Source organism: Dipodomys spectabilis, unplaced genomic scaffold, assembly GCF_019054845.1.
Source record: "Dipodomys spectabilis isolate Male_0828 unplaced genomic scaffold, ASM1905484v1 ptg000002l, whole genome shotgun sequence".
Lineage (NCBI taxonomy): Eukaryota > Metazoa > Chordata > Mammalia > Rodentia > Heteromyidae > Dipodomys > Dipodomys spectabilis.
The window spans coordinates 26,833,278-26,850,655 of NW_024870679.1; the positions used below are offsets into that span (position 1 = coordinate 26,833,278).

At 34.5% G+C, this 17,378-nt stretch overlaps 1 protein-coding gene and 1 pseudogene across 1 annotated transcript; one reads left to right on the forward strand and one right to left on the reverse strand.

The window, feature by feature from the left end:
• Nucleotides 1–502: 502 nt before the first annotated feature.
• Nucleotides 503–17,029, reverse strand: Ifi44l (interferon induced protein 44 like). The gene is made up of 9 exons (XM_042684438.1): nt 16,929–17,029; nt 12,345–12,826; nt 10,790–10,838; nt 9,898–10,093; nt 7,321–7,473; nt 5,633–5,801; nt 3,486–3,586; nt 1,019–1,193; nt 503–709 (listed from the first exon to the last, which is right to left on the reverse strand). Exons 2-9 carry the CDS (start codon nt 12,814–12,816, stop codon nt 699–701), a joined length of 1,326 nt encoding a protein of 441 aa, XP_042540372.1. The 5' UTR covers nt 12,817–12,826; nt 16,929–17,029; the 3' UTR covers nt 503–698.
• Nucleotides 1,358–2,493, forward strand: LOC122111703 (annotated as a pseudogene).
• Nucleotides 17,030–17,378: the final 349 nt, after the last annotated feature.

Consider the following 17,378-nt stretch of genomic DNA (forward strand, 5'->3'; position numbering starts at 1 on the left):
GGATTGCAGAATCATTTTGAGCATTTATATAAGACAACTTTCTTGTTATTCCACTTTGGACATAGTTTTCAACTTAATTAATTAAAATCAGGCAGGCATGACTCAATTAGAGGAAAGAAAAATCTTTATTTTTTTCACAGAAATAAAATGTTAACTTGCTAAGTAATGTTGGTATTTTTCTTTCATTTGAACTCAACTTTTTATAGATATTCATATTTAAATCCAGATATATGCAAAATGTTCTCCCTTCCTTATTTTTTTTATGTCTTCTCTCCAGTGGTTCATTCTTTACCAGTCTTTCGATCTCTGTGGAGAAAAAAGTTTAGTAAATGTTGCCCCTCTAAAACAAGTGGGCCAGAAGAAAAATGACAAGTATGCTAGCTGATTAGCAGCCACTCTGCTAAACTCTGTGACTAGAAAGGTAAAAATCTTACTTCTGTTTCTATAGAAAGCACAATCTATTTAGAAATGCATTTACTGTATGATCATTTTCTAACCATTATTCACACTGATTAGTACTTTATTAATATTCTAGAAAACAAACTAAGGGCATAATAATTCATTTTTCCTCAAGAGATTGAAAAAAATCGCACAGAAGCGCAATTGTAAGTAGTACAGAAACATGGAAGATGGTTTGTAGATATCACTGCTCAGGGTTGACCTTCAGATTTGAAGAGTGACTGATCCTGGAGGAACCATCATTTAGATGCTGTCAAAGACAAAAGGTAAAACATGAGCAAAAGCAGAGTCTGAAGGAGGCTGTCACTAGATTGACTATAACCAGAGTATCCCATTCAGGACTGGGCCAAGTGTTAGAATACAAGAAACCAAGGACACAAGGACACATTTCAATCCTGCACATCCATCAGGAAATAAACCAAGACAAGAAATGAAGCATGTATCTTAACACAACAGTCAAGATTAAGCAGACAAACCATAGCCATCCAACTAAAACACAGCTGAAAGTTTTCAAATGAGCCAAGTGCTTTAGAAGAGATGCAGAAAGGGGTTAGATTACCAGTTTCCTCCAGAGGCAAATCTTCTAAGAAGTCATCAGCATTCCGAAGCATCTGCCTCAGGGCAGTGAGGATCAGAACATCCTTTATTGGGTCCAGTTCCTTCTTGGAAGCAGAATTTCCAATCATCAAGATATTACGAACAGGAATGTTTAACATTTTATTGACAGTCATTACCTGTGGAAAATATATTTAAGAAGCATGTCATATTTGTAAGTTGACTAAATTTTAAGTGTATTAATGAACAAAGCTGAAAAAGGCAATGTTTTGGGGCAACACGGGAGGTATGTGACAGGCATCTAGGGCCGCCTCAGTTGGCAAGTTAACTGTGTCATGGTGTTATGATGTCATCTAATAGCAGAGCTACTGGAATCCCCAGTCTTAAAGTAAAATGCTGACAGCTTTCCAGCACAGATGATGGCCACATTGACCTTAAGTTTAAGAAAAGCCCACCTAAGATCCCTCATAAGGACCATCATACTGTTTTTGATTGGAGCTTTTCTTTTTTTTCTCCCTACCATCTCTTTCTTCCCCATTCCCCAACTCCTCCACACAAACAACTCCAACACAAAGTTGTAAAATTCATTTTCAACATACTGTCTTGTACATCTCATTGTTACAATGGGTCATCCTGTATCCTTGTTTCAGCATTTTGTTATTTCCCTTTCTCTCCCCAAATTAGAAAATGTATATATAGGATGCAGGATAACGGAATCAAATACAGTGACAATAGGGTTGTACCATGGGGAAAGAACATACAAAGAAACAAAAAAAATCACATAGTACATTATAAGTGCATTAAAAAGCACCGCAAGAAGGAGCTTTTCTCATTATAATAGGCTCCCTCCTGCTGTTGGGCTGCATCAGCAAAGATGGGCAGACCGGGCCATTCCTGTCTTGAGTATTGGCATTCTGGTATTCCTGCCAGGATTTTAACATTTGCACATCACCTACTATGCATTCAAAGGCTACCAGGGCTACTCCTATGGTAACATCCCAGATTTTGATGACTAGCACTCATCTCAGCCCTGAGAAGAATCATAGTGTGACTGCACCCAGCGTTAGGATATTGAACAGAAACCATAGATAAGCACTGAAAAATTCTGCGCTTTGCAGGTGTTTAGAAAACAATGGCCAGATTCTATGAGTCCATCACAAAAGTGTGCACTAAGCTTACAATTAGCTAATTAGGACATGCTCTGTTCTTCATCTCCTGGCCCTGGCAAAGCTCAAGTTTTTCCACACAAATATGTATCATGGAAGAATAGTAAGGTTAATTGTCTGGTAAAGCAGGAGATTATTCTGTAGTGGAAAATATTACCACTACCAGCTCTTTAGAGTTGAAATCTCATAAATACCCTTCATTATTGATTTTTTTCCTTATAACAAATGGAAAAACGTAGCATGTCTAATTTCTTATTACTAAGTAATTTATTTTTAAATATCTTAAGTATTATGTCTCCTACATTTTTCTCTACTTTCATGTTGAGGTGAAAAAAAAAAACATGGTAAAAATCCATCTATAATTTCTTTTTTCTTATCAATAGAAACCAAGACTTCTTTAAATTGCCAAGTAGTTTTCAAAATGTTAAGCACTTTCTCTGATAACCAATCGTTGGCCAGCTCTGAACTAATTTCCTCACAGGTTGGTCAACATAATTTGGCTCATTCTATCCTGTGGAGATCAAGAAGTTCTGCATATCATACCTTTAAGTACTGGACATTTGGCTGCTTATTAATGAGAAATGTTGATGGGTGATTACTATTAAGAGTTTATAACCATATTGCTAACACTTTTTACTATGATCTTGTTCTGCTAAAGACTGCAATTCTTCCTGGAAGATTAAATTGCTTTTCAAGTTAATTCTATTTCCTAGCTTGCAAAAAAGTGACGTTTTTCAAGAGGAAATGCCAAAATACAAATTCTAGACTTAAGTGAACTAGAAGCAAGATTTTTTTAAAGGCAATGGCTTGATAAATTCTCTTCAGAATTTAATTTTATCTCTTATAATTACTATTTAAAAGTGAGATATAAACTTGAATGAACAGGTAATTCTTCCAATCCTCTGTGTGTGTGTGTGTGTGTGTGTGTGTGTGTGTGTGCATGTTGCACACACATGTGCAACAGTACTAGAACTTGAATTGTCACTCGAACTTGGCTTGTTTTAGTTATCTGGTGCGCTACCACTTGAGCCATGCCTCCACTTCTGGGCTTTGTGCTGGTTAACTGGAGATAAGAGTCTAAGATATTTGTCTGCTCAGGCTGGCTTTGAACAGGCTCTCACCCTCTTGGGAAGAATCAGCTCTCAGCCTCTTGAGAAGATAGCATTATAGGCATGAGAACCCATCAGTAAGCTGTTCCAGTTCTTTATTCATCTATGAATGTGTTGCATGAACACACAGGGATGCACACAGAGTATGACTGTGCTTCCATTATCATGAATAATAGGTATAAGCATCATTCTTTACCTGATTTTGAGACGTTGCATAACTTGTCATGTTTAAAAAGTTACTTTCAAGAACTTCATCACAATTATTTACTTTTGTAAGCAAGGCTACATGTGCTACACCTGTATCAAAGAGATAAATCAGTTATTTTATATCACAAATAAGATATATCAGTACAAATTCCACACTGAAAAAGAGAGATCAAGTGGATAATAATAATCAAATAAATAAAATAATTAAAATTTTTTCTTCTTTGTTCTAGTCTACTGGGAGTTGTATATGCTTCTGTTAAATAGGTAAGATTCTCTATCTTAAGAGTGGGAAGTTCTCAGCTATTATTTTACTGAATAGATTTTTGATACCTTTACTATTAAATTCTTCCCCTTCATTGATCCCAATTATATGTAGATTTGATTTCTTAGCTGAGTCTGCCAATTTCTGGACTCCTCTTCAGTAGGTTCTGAATGTTTTTTTCCATACTTTTGACTTTTTGTTCTAGCTCCTCTGTTTTACCCTTGACTCCTTAAGTTCTCTTTGACAATTCACTTATTTTGTTACTTATGGATTACACTGTGGTTTGCATTGTGGAAATTGAACTTTCTATGTTTCTGAGATCAGTTCTCATAGTGTCCATTTCATCTTTTAATGTGCTGTATAGCATGTCTATGTTTCTCTCCATATCTTTCTGGGTGTCTTGGATTTTCTTTGTCACTTCTTTGAGCTTTTGAAGTTGTTTTTGCATTCCCCCTTTTATTTTATTAACCAATTCTGTCATCATTTTTTAATGGTTCTTTTGTCTTCCATCTCTTCTTCATTCTCACTGGAGTCCTTCGCTGGATTGTGGATGGATTTGGTTTCTTGTATTGATTGCTCATGAATCTTGTAATTTTTCATTATGATTTAGGGATGTGGGTTCATATATTGTCAGGGCCTTGGTCCCAGTTTGGCCTATTTGCGACTAACAAGTGGCAACCCTCACTTGGCTTGGACTAGTTCACACTGGGTAGGCTAGCCCACACTGGGTCCCAGAGCCAACAAACACCTGTGCACATGCTCAGCCCAGAGCTAGTTTGAGGGAGGTCAGTCAGGTCTGTGGCAGAGAGTGGAAAGGTTAGATTCAGGTCTCTGAGATGGACCTGCACCGGCCCTTCTGTTTCCCAAAGCCCGAGTCGCTATACTCATAGCTGATAAAGGAGACTTCAAAGCAAAATTTGCCATAAGAAGGTCACTTCACATTAATGAAGAGAAAAATTCATCTACAACTGTTAATATAAATGGGTCAAACCTTGGTATGCCAAACTTCATCAAACAACACTGCTGGACCTAGAAGCACAGATAGATCCCAAACACAACAAAAGTGTCTCAATAATAAATATTGTCTCAACAATATATAGATCATCATAACAAAATATCAACAAGGAAATCTCAGGATTAAATGACATTATAGACTAAATTGTCCTCAAGACATCTATGGGGTATTCCACTGGACACAATACACATTCTTAAAGTAGCTTATAAACCTCCTCCAAATTATATCATATTCTAAGATTTAAAACATGTTAGAAAATATAAGAAATTGAAGCAAAATCCTGTAGCTATCAAACCATAATGTAATTGAAACATATTCCTCAACATGGAATATTACCAACAATAAAAGAAGAGTGACCAATCAATTCACACAACACCTAGGATGGACTTCACGGGATATTAAGCCAAGTTAAAAAACATCTAGTCTCATAAAAGGTGACATACCATATGATCTCATTTTCATAACATGCTCAAATAAATAATTATGGAGAGAAGACATCAATAATTCTCAGTAGTTAAAGATGCTCTCTGTACTCTCTTTTCAGCTTTCTATGAATTATAATCATTTCAAATTTTAAAATGTTTTTATAGCAGGACAGCAGTGGCTTATGTCTATAATCCTAGATACCCAGGATGCTGAGATCTGAAAATTATACTTCAGAACTAGCCAGGAAGACCAAAGTTTAGCTTTATCTTTTTTTTTTATTTAGGTATCAAAAAGCTGGAAGTAAGGAGTGGCTAAAGTGGTAGCGTGCCAGCTCTGAGCAAAAAAAGCCTAGCAAGAGCATGAGCTCTGAGTTCAAGCCTCAATATCAACACACACACACACACACACACACAAATTATACAATGAAACTTACCACAATTCAATACTTCTTTGTGAATTTGTTTGAGCTTTGAAATCATTTGAGTGGAGAGTTTGTCAACAGAGTTGATATCTAAGACATATGCCACACAGTGAATCCTGTTCAGTGATGAAGATGTAACAGGAGAAAGATGTTTGCATGCAATTGGTTCACGTGGATTAAACTGATATAGAAACATAAGAAATATTCAGAACTCAGAATTCCTGCTTAACTTTTTAAGACACAATTCATATAGCCAAAGCTATTGCTACTTGACCTCTACCCTAAAACTCTTCCTCCTGATCCCTAGCTATTCTACTCCTCCTGGTTAGTCATAACCCTTCATCACTCCATTCTACTGTTAGCATAAGGTCACTGTAACTTCCTAATAGAACAAGAACACTATTACTCTGGTAAAATTTGCACTTACCAACTATAATTCTTTCAGGGAATTATAATTTAAAAAAAACTAGAATTCTAATGTCCATTAACTTCATTTAAGTATCCTCTGTAAGTCTTCTGTCTGCTTAAGTGCATTAATTAGTTGTAGAGAGTAAAAAAGAGAAAAATATTGTGAAATAGCATTTAAACTAATGTTTTTTAACCATTTAAACTATGATTTCTTATAGTCTTGCAGAGGGAAAGAAACTGAATTGAAAGAAAAGAAATATCAACTTTCAAGTTAATGTTTCCTTACCGTAAGGCAATATGCTCTTACGTTGAGGAAACTGAGTAGAAAATATCCCAAACCTTGGAAATACTCAGCTTTTAAGCTACAATAGTTCTATGTTGGATTATCTTCCAGTTGTGAAAAAATACAGTTTTGGTATGCTGGTATTTTCCCTACTCCTCTGTTCTTCTCCCTACATCTTTATGACTTATCTTTCTCATTTTTTGAGGAACTCTTTCAGAATAAGGTGTGTGTGTGTATGTGTATGTGTGTGTGTGTGTGTGTGTGTGTGTGCGTGTGTGTGTGTGTGTGTGTAACTGATTGTTTTCAATAACTATATGGCTGACACCAATGCTTTGTAATAAATGGTTTGGAAATGCATAAATGGTTAAGGTTTTCAATCAAGCAAAATCACTGTTTAGGAAGTTAGTCTGATTTTATTACACCTAATTCCTGAAGGAACTTTTGGGAGACTTACAGCACATCGTCTCATCTAATATCAACTACCTTATCTGGTGGATAGTACTAAAATTATATTTAAGATAATTTTACATGTAAGGCTAAGAGAAACAAGTATCTGACTTCCTTATATATATGTATTTATTCAGTGTCAGTGCCAACTTTTGTATCTAGCAATTAAGTAATGAGACCTAAACATTTATGGTATAATATTACACTCTAATAGTAGTTACATATTCTGTGTTTTATCTACATCAACAAACAAGTGCAAAAGAGAAAACCATTACTTTGCTGTGAGTTCTCAGTTATATAATATGGACACAAATATAATATCCTCTTGACCTTTTTGAGGAATAGAGTAGAATCTTACCCTTTGGCTTTATTTCTTAATGATATAGACCAGAACAAAAGTCACTCTATATTTCTTACAAATATACTTATTCATTTAAAATGGAACAGTATTTGTGGCTGTGGAACCATATTATAGCAGTTGAAATAGTCTAATAGGGTAAAAAGTCACTGAAAGGTACTGATGAAAATTACTTTAAACATGTTGGAATTGAAAAAGTCTTACTTGATATCTGTCTGGCACACAGCCTTTTAGGATGTGAGGTATGTCATCTGTGCACAATCCTTCACCATCCCTCTCATCAAGGCCCATGGTATCACACACCATAAATGGCAGATATTTTCCATTTTTTCCATCTTTAACAGAATATATCCTATACTATAACAATACACGTAATGGGTTAATGAACTCTCATGCTACGCAGAGGGGTTACAGTTACATGAGTAAGGCAATGAGTACATGACTTGTCAATCATTGCTACCCCTTCCCCTGCTGTTGTCCCGCTATTCTTTCCCTCCCTGCCTCCCACACTCCTCCTCACCCCACCCAACTCCCCCCCCCCCCGAAGTGTAAAGTTTGTTTCCAATATCTTGTCCTGTGGTATTCTTAAAATTTGTTGATGATCTCAAAAATATTACCTACGGGGTAATGTCTTTGTATCAAAGATAGTAAAGGATAAAACTAAAATATTAAATGTCTCTTTTTGTAAACAGATAAAATTACAAGTACTATGTACAACATTATGTTTTGAAGTACACACACATGATGGAATGACAAAAATCTAGGTCACCCACATATACATTGCCTTACATAGTAAATTTTGTGCTGAAAAAGTTTCTATTCACTCCCAACATTATCCAGAAATACATATCCCATATAACATATATATATATATATATATATTTTTCATATAGTCATCATGCTGTACAATGAATCTCTTGATCTTGTAGAAGTTTTTATATAGGAAATCTTATTCTCCTATTTATCCTAACCTTATTTTATTCTATTTATCTTGTTTCTTTGACCAAAACCCCAATTTTCCCCTCCCAATTTTCTTCATGTAGATATACAGTTTTTCTTAAGACTATTTGTTGAAAAAAATATCTCACTATTATTTGTTCTCCACACTACATCTTTCTTGAAAATAAATTGGCTACATATGCATGAATTTATTTCTGGGATTCCTTTCTGTTCCATTAGTGTGGCCTTATGTCTATTTTTCCAGTACCATGTTGTTTTGATGCTATAGTTTTGTAACATATTTTGAAGTTGGGTTGTACAATGTCTACCATTATAATCACGCATTATGATGCATGACTGTACATAAAAACAATCTTGTCTCCCCAAAACACTTGTAATACAAAGGAGAAAGCATTTATTGTAATAGCTTTGGACAATTATTAATGTTCTTCATAACAATGTATCAATATTCAATGACTGACAATTTCTTAAATATGCGATGAGAAATCTTTAATGTTTGCATACTCTGCCACATTAAATGCATTTGTCTCCTTATCAAAGGGACTAAGTTGCCTGTAATGCTAGTTACTCAGGAGGCTGAGATCTGAGAACTGCGGTTCAAAACCAGCCCTTGGAAGGAAACTCTGTGAGACTCTTATCTCCAATAAACCATTCAGAAAACCCGAAGTGATGCTGTGGCTCAAGTGGTAGACTGCTCACCTTGCACTAAAGAGCTGAGGGATAGTGCCCAACCCCAGAGTTCAAGCCCCATGACTGACAAAAAAAAAGGGGGGGGGGAGTAAGTCTAACTATTAAAATACACTCAAGAATATAGGCCCTAACCAACTCCAACAGCAAGAAACAATATTTGATTTACAGAAGTCCAAGAAAATGCTTCTTGTTATTGAACATGGCACAAAACCTAAACTGAATCTTTTTAATATGTTTTTATTGTAAAAATAGTGTACAGAGGTGTTACAGTTACATGAGTAAGGTCATGAGTACATTTCCTATCCAGCATTGTTACCTCCTCCTTTGTTCTAAACTGAATCTTTATTACCTTGTGTTAAATTTGTATTGACAACCAATAGAATTTTCTCCATCAGGTAACTATGTTAGTATAGTAATCACAGAAAAACAAAGCTTGATTTCTGACATTTTCTCTTCATTTCATTGATTATTTTTGTTTGATTAGTGATAATTTCAGAGTCAGAAGTAATACAAAAGGGAAGTTCTAGATAAATGCTGTAGCATAACTGGTATATTTTTAGAGCAATAGTAAAGAAAACAGAATACAGATGTTTCCTTAAATAAGCCTTGTTGTTTTCTTAAATTATGTAGATTTTATAGAAGATAGATTTACTTTGGAAGACTAATGAACCAAACAAAACTTGTGTTTTTCTCTCATGATTATTTCCTGTTGACTAGTCATGTGTAGTAAAGAAGCTATTCTATTGCATATTCTCATTCTTTTGGCATAAAATATTTCCAACTTGGTAAAAACTGATGGAAAATATAATCAATAAGATTTTGATACAGTTTTCAAAATTTTGTTTTTTTCACAACAAATATCAACAAGGTATTTTTCATATAACTGCTTCTTAAATACACACACACACACACACACACACACACACACACACTCACATCTCTGCTTCTCTACTCCATAGAGATAATTCTGATTTTACACTTACTTTACAACTGATTCCACATTTAATTTTTGACAGATTAAGAAAAGTTTTATATTCTGAGATAGAATGGCAAAAAATGAACAAATATAATAATGGTAACCTTAGAACAAATATAATAATTGTAACCTTAGAAAATCCCCAAGTAACTTACTTGCTCAGTAATGCTGTTATAACTTGAGCCTACTATGGCTTGACGAGTTGTATGACCTTGAAAAACAGACTTCACGGAGTTGAAAAAGCTGGACTTCCCAGAGCCTACTGGACCCAGTAACAGAATATGAATTTCTGAAACCGAGTCTGTATAGGGTTTGTAGGCGCGAAGCTCTGCTAACAACTTTTCTTTGTGACTATTAAAATACACCAAACACAATAAACTTCCATTAAAAAAAAGTACAATTAATCTGGGGCCTCTTTCTCTTTCCTTTTAACAATTGTTTTAGTTACTTACTACTTTTATAGTAGCATCTTCTATAGAATACTAAGCACCTAAAAAGTTATGTACTTTGTGCATTAAGAGAATATATATATATATATATACATATATGACTAAAAACATTAAGCAGTAACCAAACTACTAGGAAACATTAGTCTTAGAATCTCATGAAAACTTCTACAATTATTTTCAAGAAACTATCAAAATAAAATATGTGCAATGCTGTAAACCTGTAAACTTGGAAATATAAATTTTGTCTTTAATATTAACTCAGATCCCCCAAAATCTGTATTTTCAAGGAAAGGAGTAGAAATTATATAGAGGGGTTATAAAGACTTATCTTAAATAAGCATTATTGAATAAATCCTAAGCAAAGAATCCAGAGTCGGCAGGACACTTATCACCAAGTGGATTTTGTAGAGTTTCCTGATTGGTAATGGTTTTATTATAGTTGTTCTAAACCATCTTGAATATTTTATGTTAATAACTCATTCTTTATCATGCAAAGTAATAAGACTTTTTAACCATTCTTAACTATTTCATTATCAGCATGCATTATACAGTTATTCTAAGTTAAATGCGTAATAGATGGGCCAGGAAGCCAACTTACTATGTGACTGTTGATAATTTCCTTATGTATTGTGGATCTTTCTTAATTCCTATGGAAATAAGCATAAAGTAAGTTTTTTTATTTTGTAGTTGTAGGCCTGTTTAGTTATGATAGCAAGTGTTCACAACCGTGGGGATTTGGCAATAGGGAAGAGGGAAACAAACAGATGACTGGCAGGCATGCATGCATAGTGTGGAGCAAGAGAGAATGCTACTAAGCTTGTTAGACAACTTGTTATCTATTTTATTAATTCCATTAATGAATTGTTTATGCTAAAATGGATCACTATACTTCTTTCTTAATTGTAACAGAGTAATGAAGAGATCAACTCCAAGTTCTCTTCCAGCTGTAAAATTTTATGATCTACTACAAAGTAAGTTATGGCACACATATAATAAAGTCTTTTAGGCTCTTATTTTTTCCAATGTTTAAATTATCTTCTTAAATTTCTGGCACCTACAACATGAAGACATAGCGACATGTAGTTTAACTATAAGTAAGACAGGACACTAGTGGTTGTATATCAAAAGGGCATCCTGAAACTATTATCCTGAGCTACAGCATTGGTAACTGCTGTAATGCGCATTATAAATGTTTATAGTATTAATTAATTCCAAAATAAGGCTGTGTGAAAGAGCCTCTTCTTGACAGATTACAAAATATGAGTATACTAATAATATGGTTAATGGTTGACCTATCTTCCTATTCTTTAGACAGATTGTTAGGTCATATGTGTGTAAAGTGTACAATGGAATCAGCCCATATGCCCCTCAATGCACAAATGTCCATTTGTGCAAAAACAGTGTATATATATAATGGAATTTTACTCATTCATTAGAAAGAATGATATTGTACCATTCCATTTGTAAAGAAATGGAAAAAATGTGTTAAGTGAAGTAAGCCAAGCCCAGAGGAGCAAAGGACGAATGTTTTCTCTCATATTTGAAAAGCTATATTGAGCTTATAAACATAAATATGCTGCCCAGTATGCAATTATATACAAATGTATTAACTGCAGCTAGGGGTACAGGTGCAAGCCACTAGTAGGTCTTGAAAGTTTTTAACAATGTATGATTACATGTGTTCAAGCCTACTAGCTCCTAAACATTGAATCTGCTTTAATTACCCTGAGCTTTGCAATTAAGAGAGGGTTAGCCGTGTCATGTAAAGAGAAGCAAAAACAACCCTCTCTGCACATTAATGCTCTTAGAAGTGTTAAGGCTGATCTTCAACCCATGTGCCCCCCCTCTCTTTCTCCCTCATATGCTTCTTTTTGTTAATGTTTTGTTGTTATTATAAAGGTGATATACAGAGGGATTACAGTTACATAAGTCAGGTAAATAGTTGATTTCTTTTTTGGATATCTTAGCTTAGACATTGCTCAAAGTCTGTATTTTCTTAATAATAAACTTCATTTTTATATCACCCAGGTTTCACTTGGCAGTTTACCAAAATTATCAACTGACAAAAAACAAAATATTGATTTTAATTTATTCTTGTACATATGAAATACAAAAGCTAAAGCTAACAGGTAGAGTACAAATTTTTAACGTACCTTCAACTCGAAAAATTTCAAGTTCTTTGTATAGTGCTCCAGATATAGTTGCAAATTTTTCCTTTAATGAATCATATAAATACACTCTAGATTTATTTGTGTCTATACAGGCTATCAGTTCATCTGAGATATAAAATTTCAGGCAATTATTAGTAATTTGGAATATTATGTTTAAAAATAAAGTTGTCTCTTCAGTTACATTACTTTTTTTAGATAAAAACCAAGAAGAAGTATATGACCTTTGTGAATTTTCAGTGGATTTAGGAAAATTCTGCAGCATAAAAAAACCAAAAATATAATTAGGAATGTCCAGCACTGTCACAGTGGATCCCTGAAGACTGCATCTTTGAACCATGCCCTCTAGGCCATGTTTATTAGCACCAGACTTATAAAGAAGAGTCAAGGAAGCATTTCCAAGTAGCTTTCGTAGAATTCTTTCCGCAGCCCACGTCAATATGGTTGTCTCTGCCATTGTCTTTTATCTGGTGAAAACAATTGTTAAATTGAATGGCTGGTATAAGCACAGATTTATCTTTCTATGTCCAGTGAATTTTTAATTCTCTGACTCAACTAAAGCATGTTGAGATTATAAGGCAAAAGCATGTAGAAATGGCATAATAACAGGTAAATATGAGAATGAGATAATGTGGAGATGGTGTATCTTATTACTATCTCAATATTAGTGACAAAGTAAACTGCAAAATGGATAAAGAATAACCAATAAATTAAAACAAGAGTTGATAAGTTTTATTCTTAATAAACCAGATAGTAAATACTCTAGAGGGGGTCACATAGTCTCTGTCATGATTACTCAGCTTCACCACTATGTCAAAACAGTAGTTACAGATAATCTGGGTTTTATATGATTTCTTCTAAAGTTCATGTGTTGGAGACTTTATTTTTAATATGTTCATGTTAGCAGATGGAATCTCTAAGAAGTAGGTCCTAGTGAGAGCTAGTTAGGTCAACTTGAAGCAGAATCTCATAAGAGAGTATGCTATTTCTCATGGACATTGGTTAGATCTTGCTTTGTTTGTTGTTTTTGTGTCGGCAGTGGGGTTTAAGCTCAGGGCCACAAACTATTGCTTAGATTTTTCAACTCAAGACTGGTGTTTCTACCACTAAAGCCACATCTTCACTTTCATTGGTTAGCTCTTATAAAGTCTATTATAAAAGTCTAAATTTGTTGCCACTCAGTTTCTCTAACAACCTGTATAGCTCTGTGATCTCTTCCTCACACATCTGCTCCCACATTGATGAAATCAACATGCGTTAAACTCATAGGTTGGCATATTGAATGAAAACCATTTAATATGACTAAAGGGAATTTGAATATAAGTAAATTAATAATGAATAAATAAATAGATATAAAACAAAAAATGAGGAACCTTCTACTTTGGAAAGAAAAAAAGTATTAATGAAGTCTAAAGAAAATTAAAATAATTAGCAGCTACTATAGAGCAAATTCACTACATTTCCCAAGACTGCTAAATACAAGTTGCTGTGGTTTGAAGATGTGTTCCAAATCCACATATTGCAGACTTAATCTCCAATGTAACCATGTTGAGAGATGGAGCCCACTGGAAGGTAGTTTATTATGAAGACTCTACCATCATGAATGTGTTAATACCATTTATGAAGAGAGTAAGGACTGTGAATTCGATCTCATGCACTTGGGCATGTATATTCTTTTCTATTTCCATCTTCCACTGTGGAATGACATGCCATGAAGGCTCTTATCACAACAGGCTATCGACCTTGAATATTCCAACATCCAGAAATACTAAGAAATACATCTCTGTTCTTTACAAATTATCCAGTCTTTGATATTATGTTGAAGCAACCTAACATCGACTAAGTCATAAGGTCAGCATATTAAAATCACCCTTATTTCTATATACCTAAAAAAAAGTTTCACATAATAATCTTAAAGTACCACTTACCCAAAACATGCAAGATAAAGAAAACTATACAGAAAAAAAAGTAAACAAAATTAGATAAACCTTAAATAAATGGAAATACATTGTATTTTTATGTGGGCATAAATTCTATAATATAATCTTAATAAGATTATGTGGGCATCCATAAGGTAATTCTAGAATTCATGTAGAAATAGTACTTTGACATCAGCCTTGTATTGGACCCAGATATATAATTCCTAATTTCCCTACCTTGGAGACTATATACAAATGCATTTTATTTTAAGTTTATATATTTGTAATAAATTAAGGCAACTAACAGAGTAAGAAAATATGAGATAAGTAACTTATGGCCTTGGTTAGATAGATGTTCCCAAATATGCTGATGACAATTATAAATGCTTCGGTATTTTTTCATAGCACCACAAAGGAAAGAAATATAGTGTGGGGGGGGGGGGGGGAGTTGGGAAAGTGGGAAGGGAAGGGATGGTAGGGGAAAACAAAGGAGGGGGTAACAATGTTCTATAGGAAGTATACATATTACCTTACTCATGTAACTGTAACCCCTCTGTACAGTATCTTTACAATAAAAATATATATTTAAAAAAGAAAGAAATATATATTGTGTGTTTTTGTATGTGCTGATACAGGTACTTTAATTCAGGGTCTGGGTGCTGTTCCTTGTTTTGTTTTATTTCTCTCAAGTTTAGTACTTTACCACCTGAGGAACCAGTGTTTTGATAGTTAATTGGAGATAAAGAGCCTCATGTACTTTCCTACTTAAGTTAGCTCAGATCTCCCCAGTAGTTAAAATGCTCGTATCTCCCCAGTAGTTAAAATTATAGACGTTAGCCACCAGTACCCAAATTGTGAAATATACATTTGCAAAGTTATTAGATGCAAGAAACTTAATACGTATTTGTATCTTAATAATATATTAGCTGTTAAAAATGTTACATTAGGGCTGGGAAGGTGGCTCAGTGGTAGAGCGCTTGCCTTGCATGCCTGAGGCCCTGGGTTCAATTCCTCAGCACCACATAAGCAAAAAATAAAAAGCCGGAAGTGGCACTGTGGCTCAAGTGGTAGAGTGCTAGCCTTGAGCTGAAGAGCTGAGGGACAGTGCCCAGGCTCAGAGTTCAGGCCCCATGACCTGACCCAAAAAAAAAAAGTTACATTAAACTAAAAAAATGACATGTTCTATTCTTAAATTTAATTGCTTACTAAGAAGAGGTGCATGTTTTAAAGCTATGGAACAATCTGACATTGGACCATGATCTTCCATAGGCTGAGAGTATGATCTAAGTAGTAGAAAACTGGCCAACTTCAAGAGTTCAAACCCCAAGACTGCTAAAAAAAAAATTACTAATAATACCAAAACACTCTGCAAATATAGAGAAAGATGATTTAAAAAATCCAGCACTGGAAACAGAATTCTTCTATCAAATTCAACCTAAGGAGGAGTCATCAAGGAGTTCTGAGCATACACAAACCCTTGAAAAATCCAAACACAGATCATTCTGAAAGTAAGAAGAGATAAGAAACCTTTCACAGAAAGGGGGAACAAAAGTGGCTATCAGTTTACTGCGCTACACAACTGCAAATCAGAAGATAGTGAGATGATATATTCAAATTATTGAAAGAAACAAATAAGGGTACTTTAATTGTACTTTAAAAATAAAGAGGTCATAATTACAGACTGTAATCCCAGCTACTTTCAAAACAGAGATTTGGTGACTGAAGTTCAATGTCAGCCCAGGCAATAAAAGTTTGTGAGACTCAGTCTCAACCAGTGACTGACTGCTGTGGTGCAAGCCTGTTATCCCAGCTACAAAGGCTGGGTACAGTAGCACACCACTGTCATCCCCAGCAATGCAGGAAAGCACAAATAGCCCAGACTAGCCCACACATAAAGCAAGATCCTTCCCCCAAAGCAACCAACACAAAAGCCAGTCTCAAAATGCAGAACTAGGAAGTATGAGGCCTTGCGTTCAATCCCCAGGACCAAGAAGCAAAAGTAAGAGGAAGAAAGAAGCTGGAAAAGAAGAGCTTAAAAGGAAAATGCTGAAAGCAGAATCATCACACCATGAGGAGAGAAAAGTATATTGGTGCATCTCTTACTATGATAACTAACATGTAAAGATGGAGTACAAACAGTTCACATGGACACAGTGAAATATTAGCTAGAAGTTGAAGTGGTTGAACTAGAATTATTTGTATAAGAAAAACTGAGAAACTCAATGTGATATCACTTATATAAAATGTTAAAACACAAATCAGTACTAGAGATTATATTTATATACATTATTCACACACAGCAAAAGTATAAAAATGAGCAGAACAATTATACCAAGTCTACATAATGTTTCTGTAGAGTCATAGATTAAGTTTATAGGTAATAACTTTGTTTTTAGATTAAAAACTCCTAATTAAATAAAAAACATCATATTTAAAATCTGAGAGAAATGTGAAGATAGTATACTAAAGTTCATTTCTGACTATTGTTACCAGTATGTGAAATTTTAAAGGAGCAAATGAAGCAGAAAATTATTAGTAGCAATTAAGAGAAAATTATTTGTAGCAACTTCACCCTGAAACTCTTAAAGAAAAGAAAGCAAGCTATTTTCTTAACAGGCAGCTAGGAACAGAATGGCAGGAAGTTGTTTACCTGTTGCTGAGGTGGATGTGGGTGGCAAAGAAGATTCAGTTTGTCTGAGTTACAGAGCAGCTAGAAGTTTAGGGAGTGAAGGTTCTTTATATGGTCTTTGCTTCCAGACTGAAGAGAAGAAAGGAAACTGAAAGTCAACTCCAGGAAGCTCAACTGGCAGCAAGCCAACTGCCCTTAACTTTGTTTCCTCACTCAGAAGAACAGAAGTAAGAGAACTCTTGCTCAGAGCAGGAAAGATATCCGTGGTTGTCTGTGTAACCCACATGGAAGCATATATGAATTGCCTATTCTAATTTTAAAAATTCAGAAAAATGATAACATTTCGAATCCATTCAACTAGGCACTTGTCTATACAACTACAATCTTTTCTATTTCCTCAAGAACAACCCCATAATATGGGAATAATTAGTATTCTTGCTTCTCAAAGTACAAAAAAAAGTTTAAAAAATG

What these genes read in the sequence shown, in the direction of transcription:
- Ifi44l (XM_042684438.1), bottom strand. Translation starts at nt 12,816, where the DNA reads ATGGCAGAGACAACCATATTGACGTGGGCTGCGGAAAGAATTCTACGA. An exon ending in TGAAATTTTTCGAGTTGAAG is followed by an intron (nt 10,839 to 12,344) that starts GTACGTTAAAAA and finishes TTATTTCCATAG; the next exon opens with GAATTAAGAAAGATCCACAA. An exon ending in CAAAGAAGTATTGAATTGTG is followed by an intron (nt 3,587 to 5,632) that starts GTAAGTTTCATT and finishes TCTTTGATACAG; the next exon opens with GTGTAGCACATGTAGCCTTG.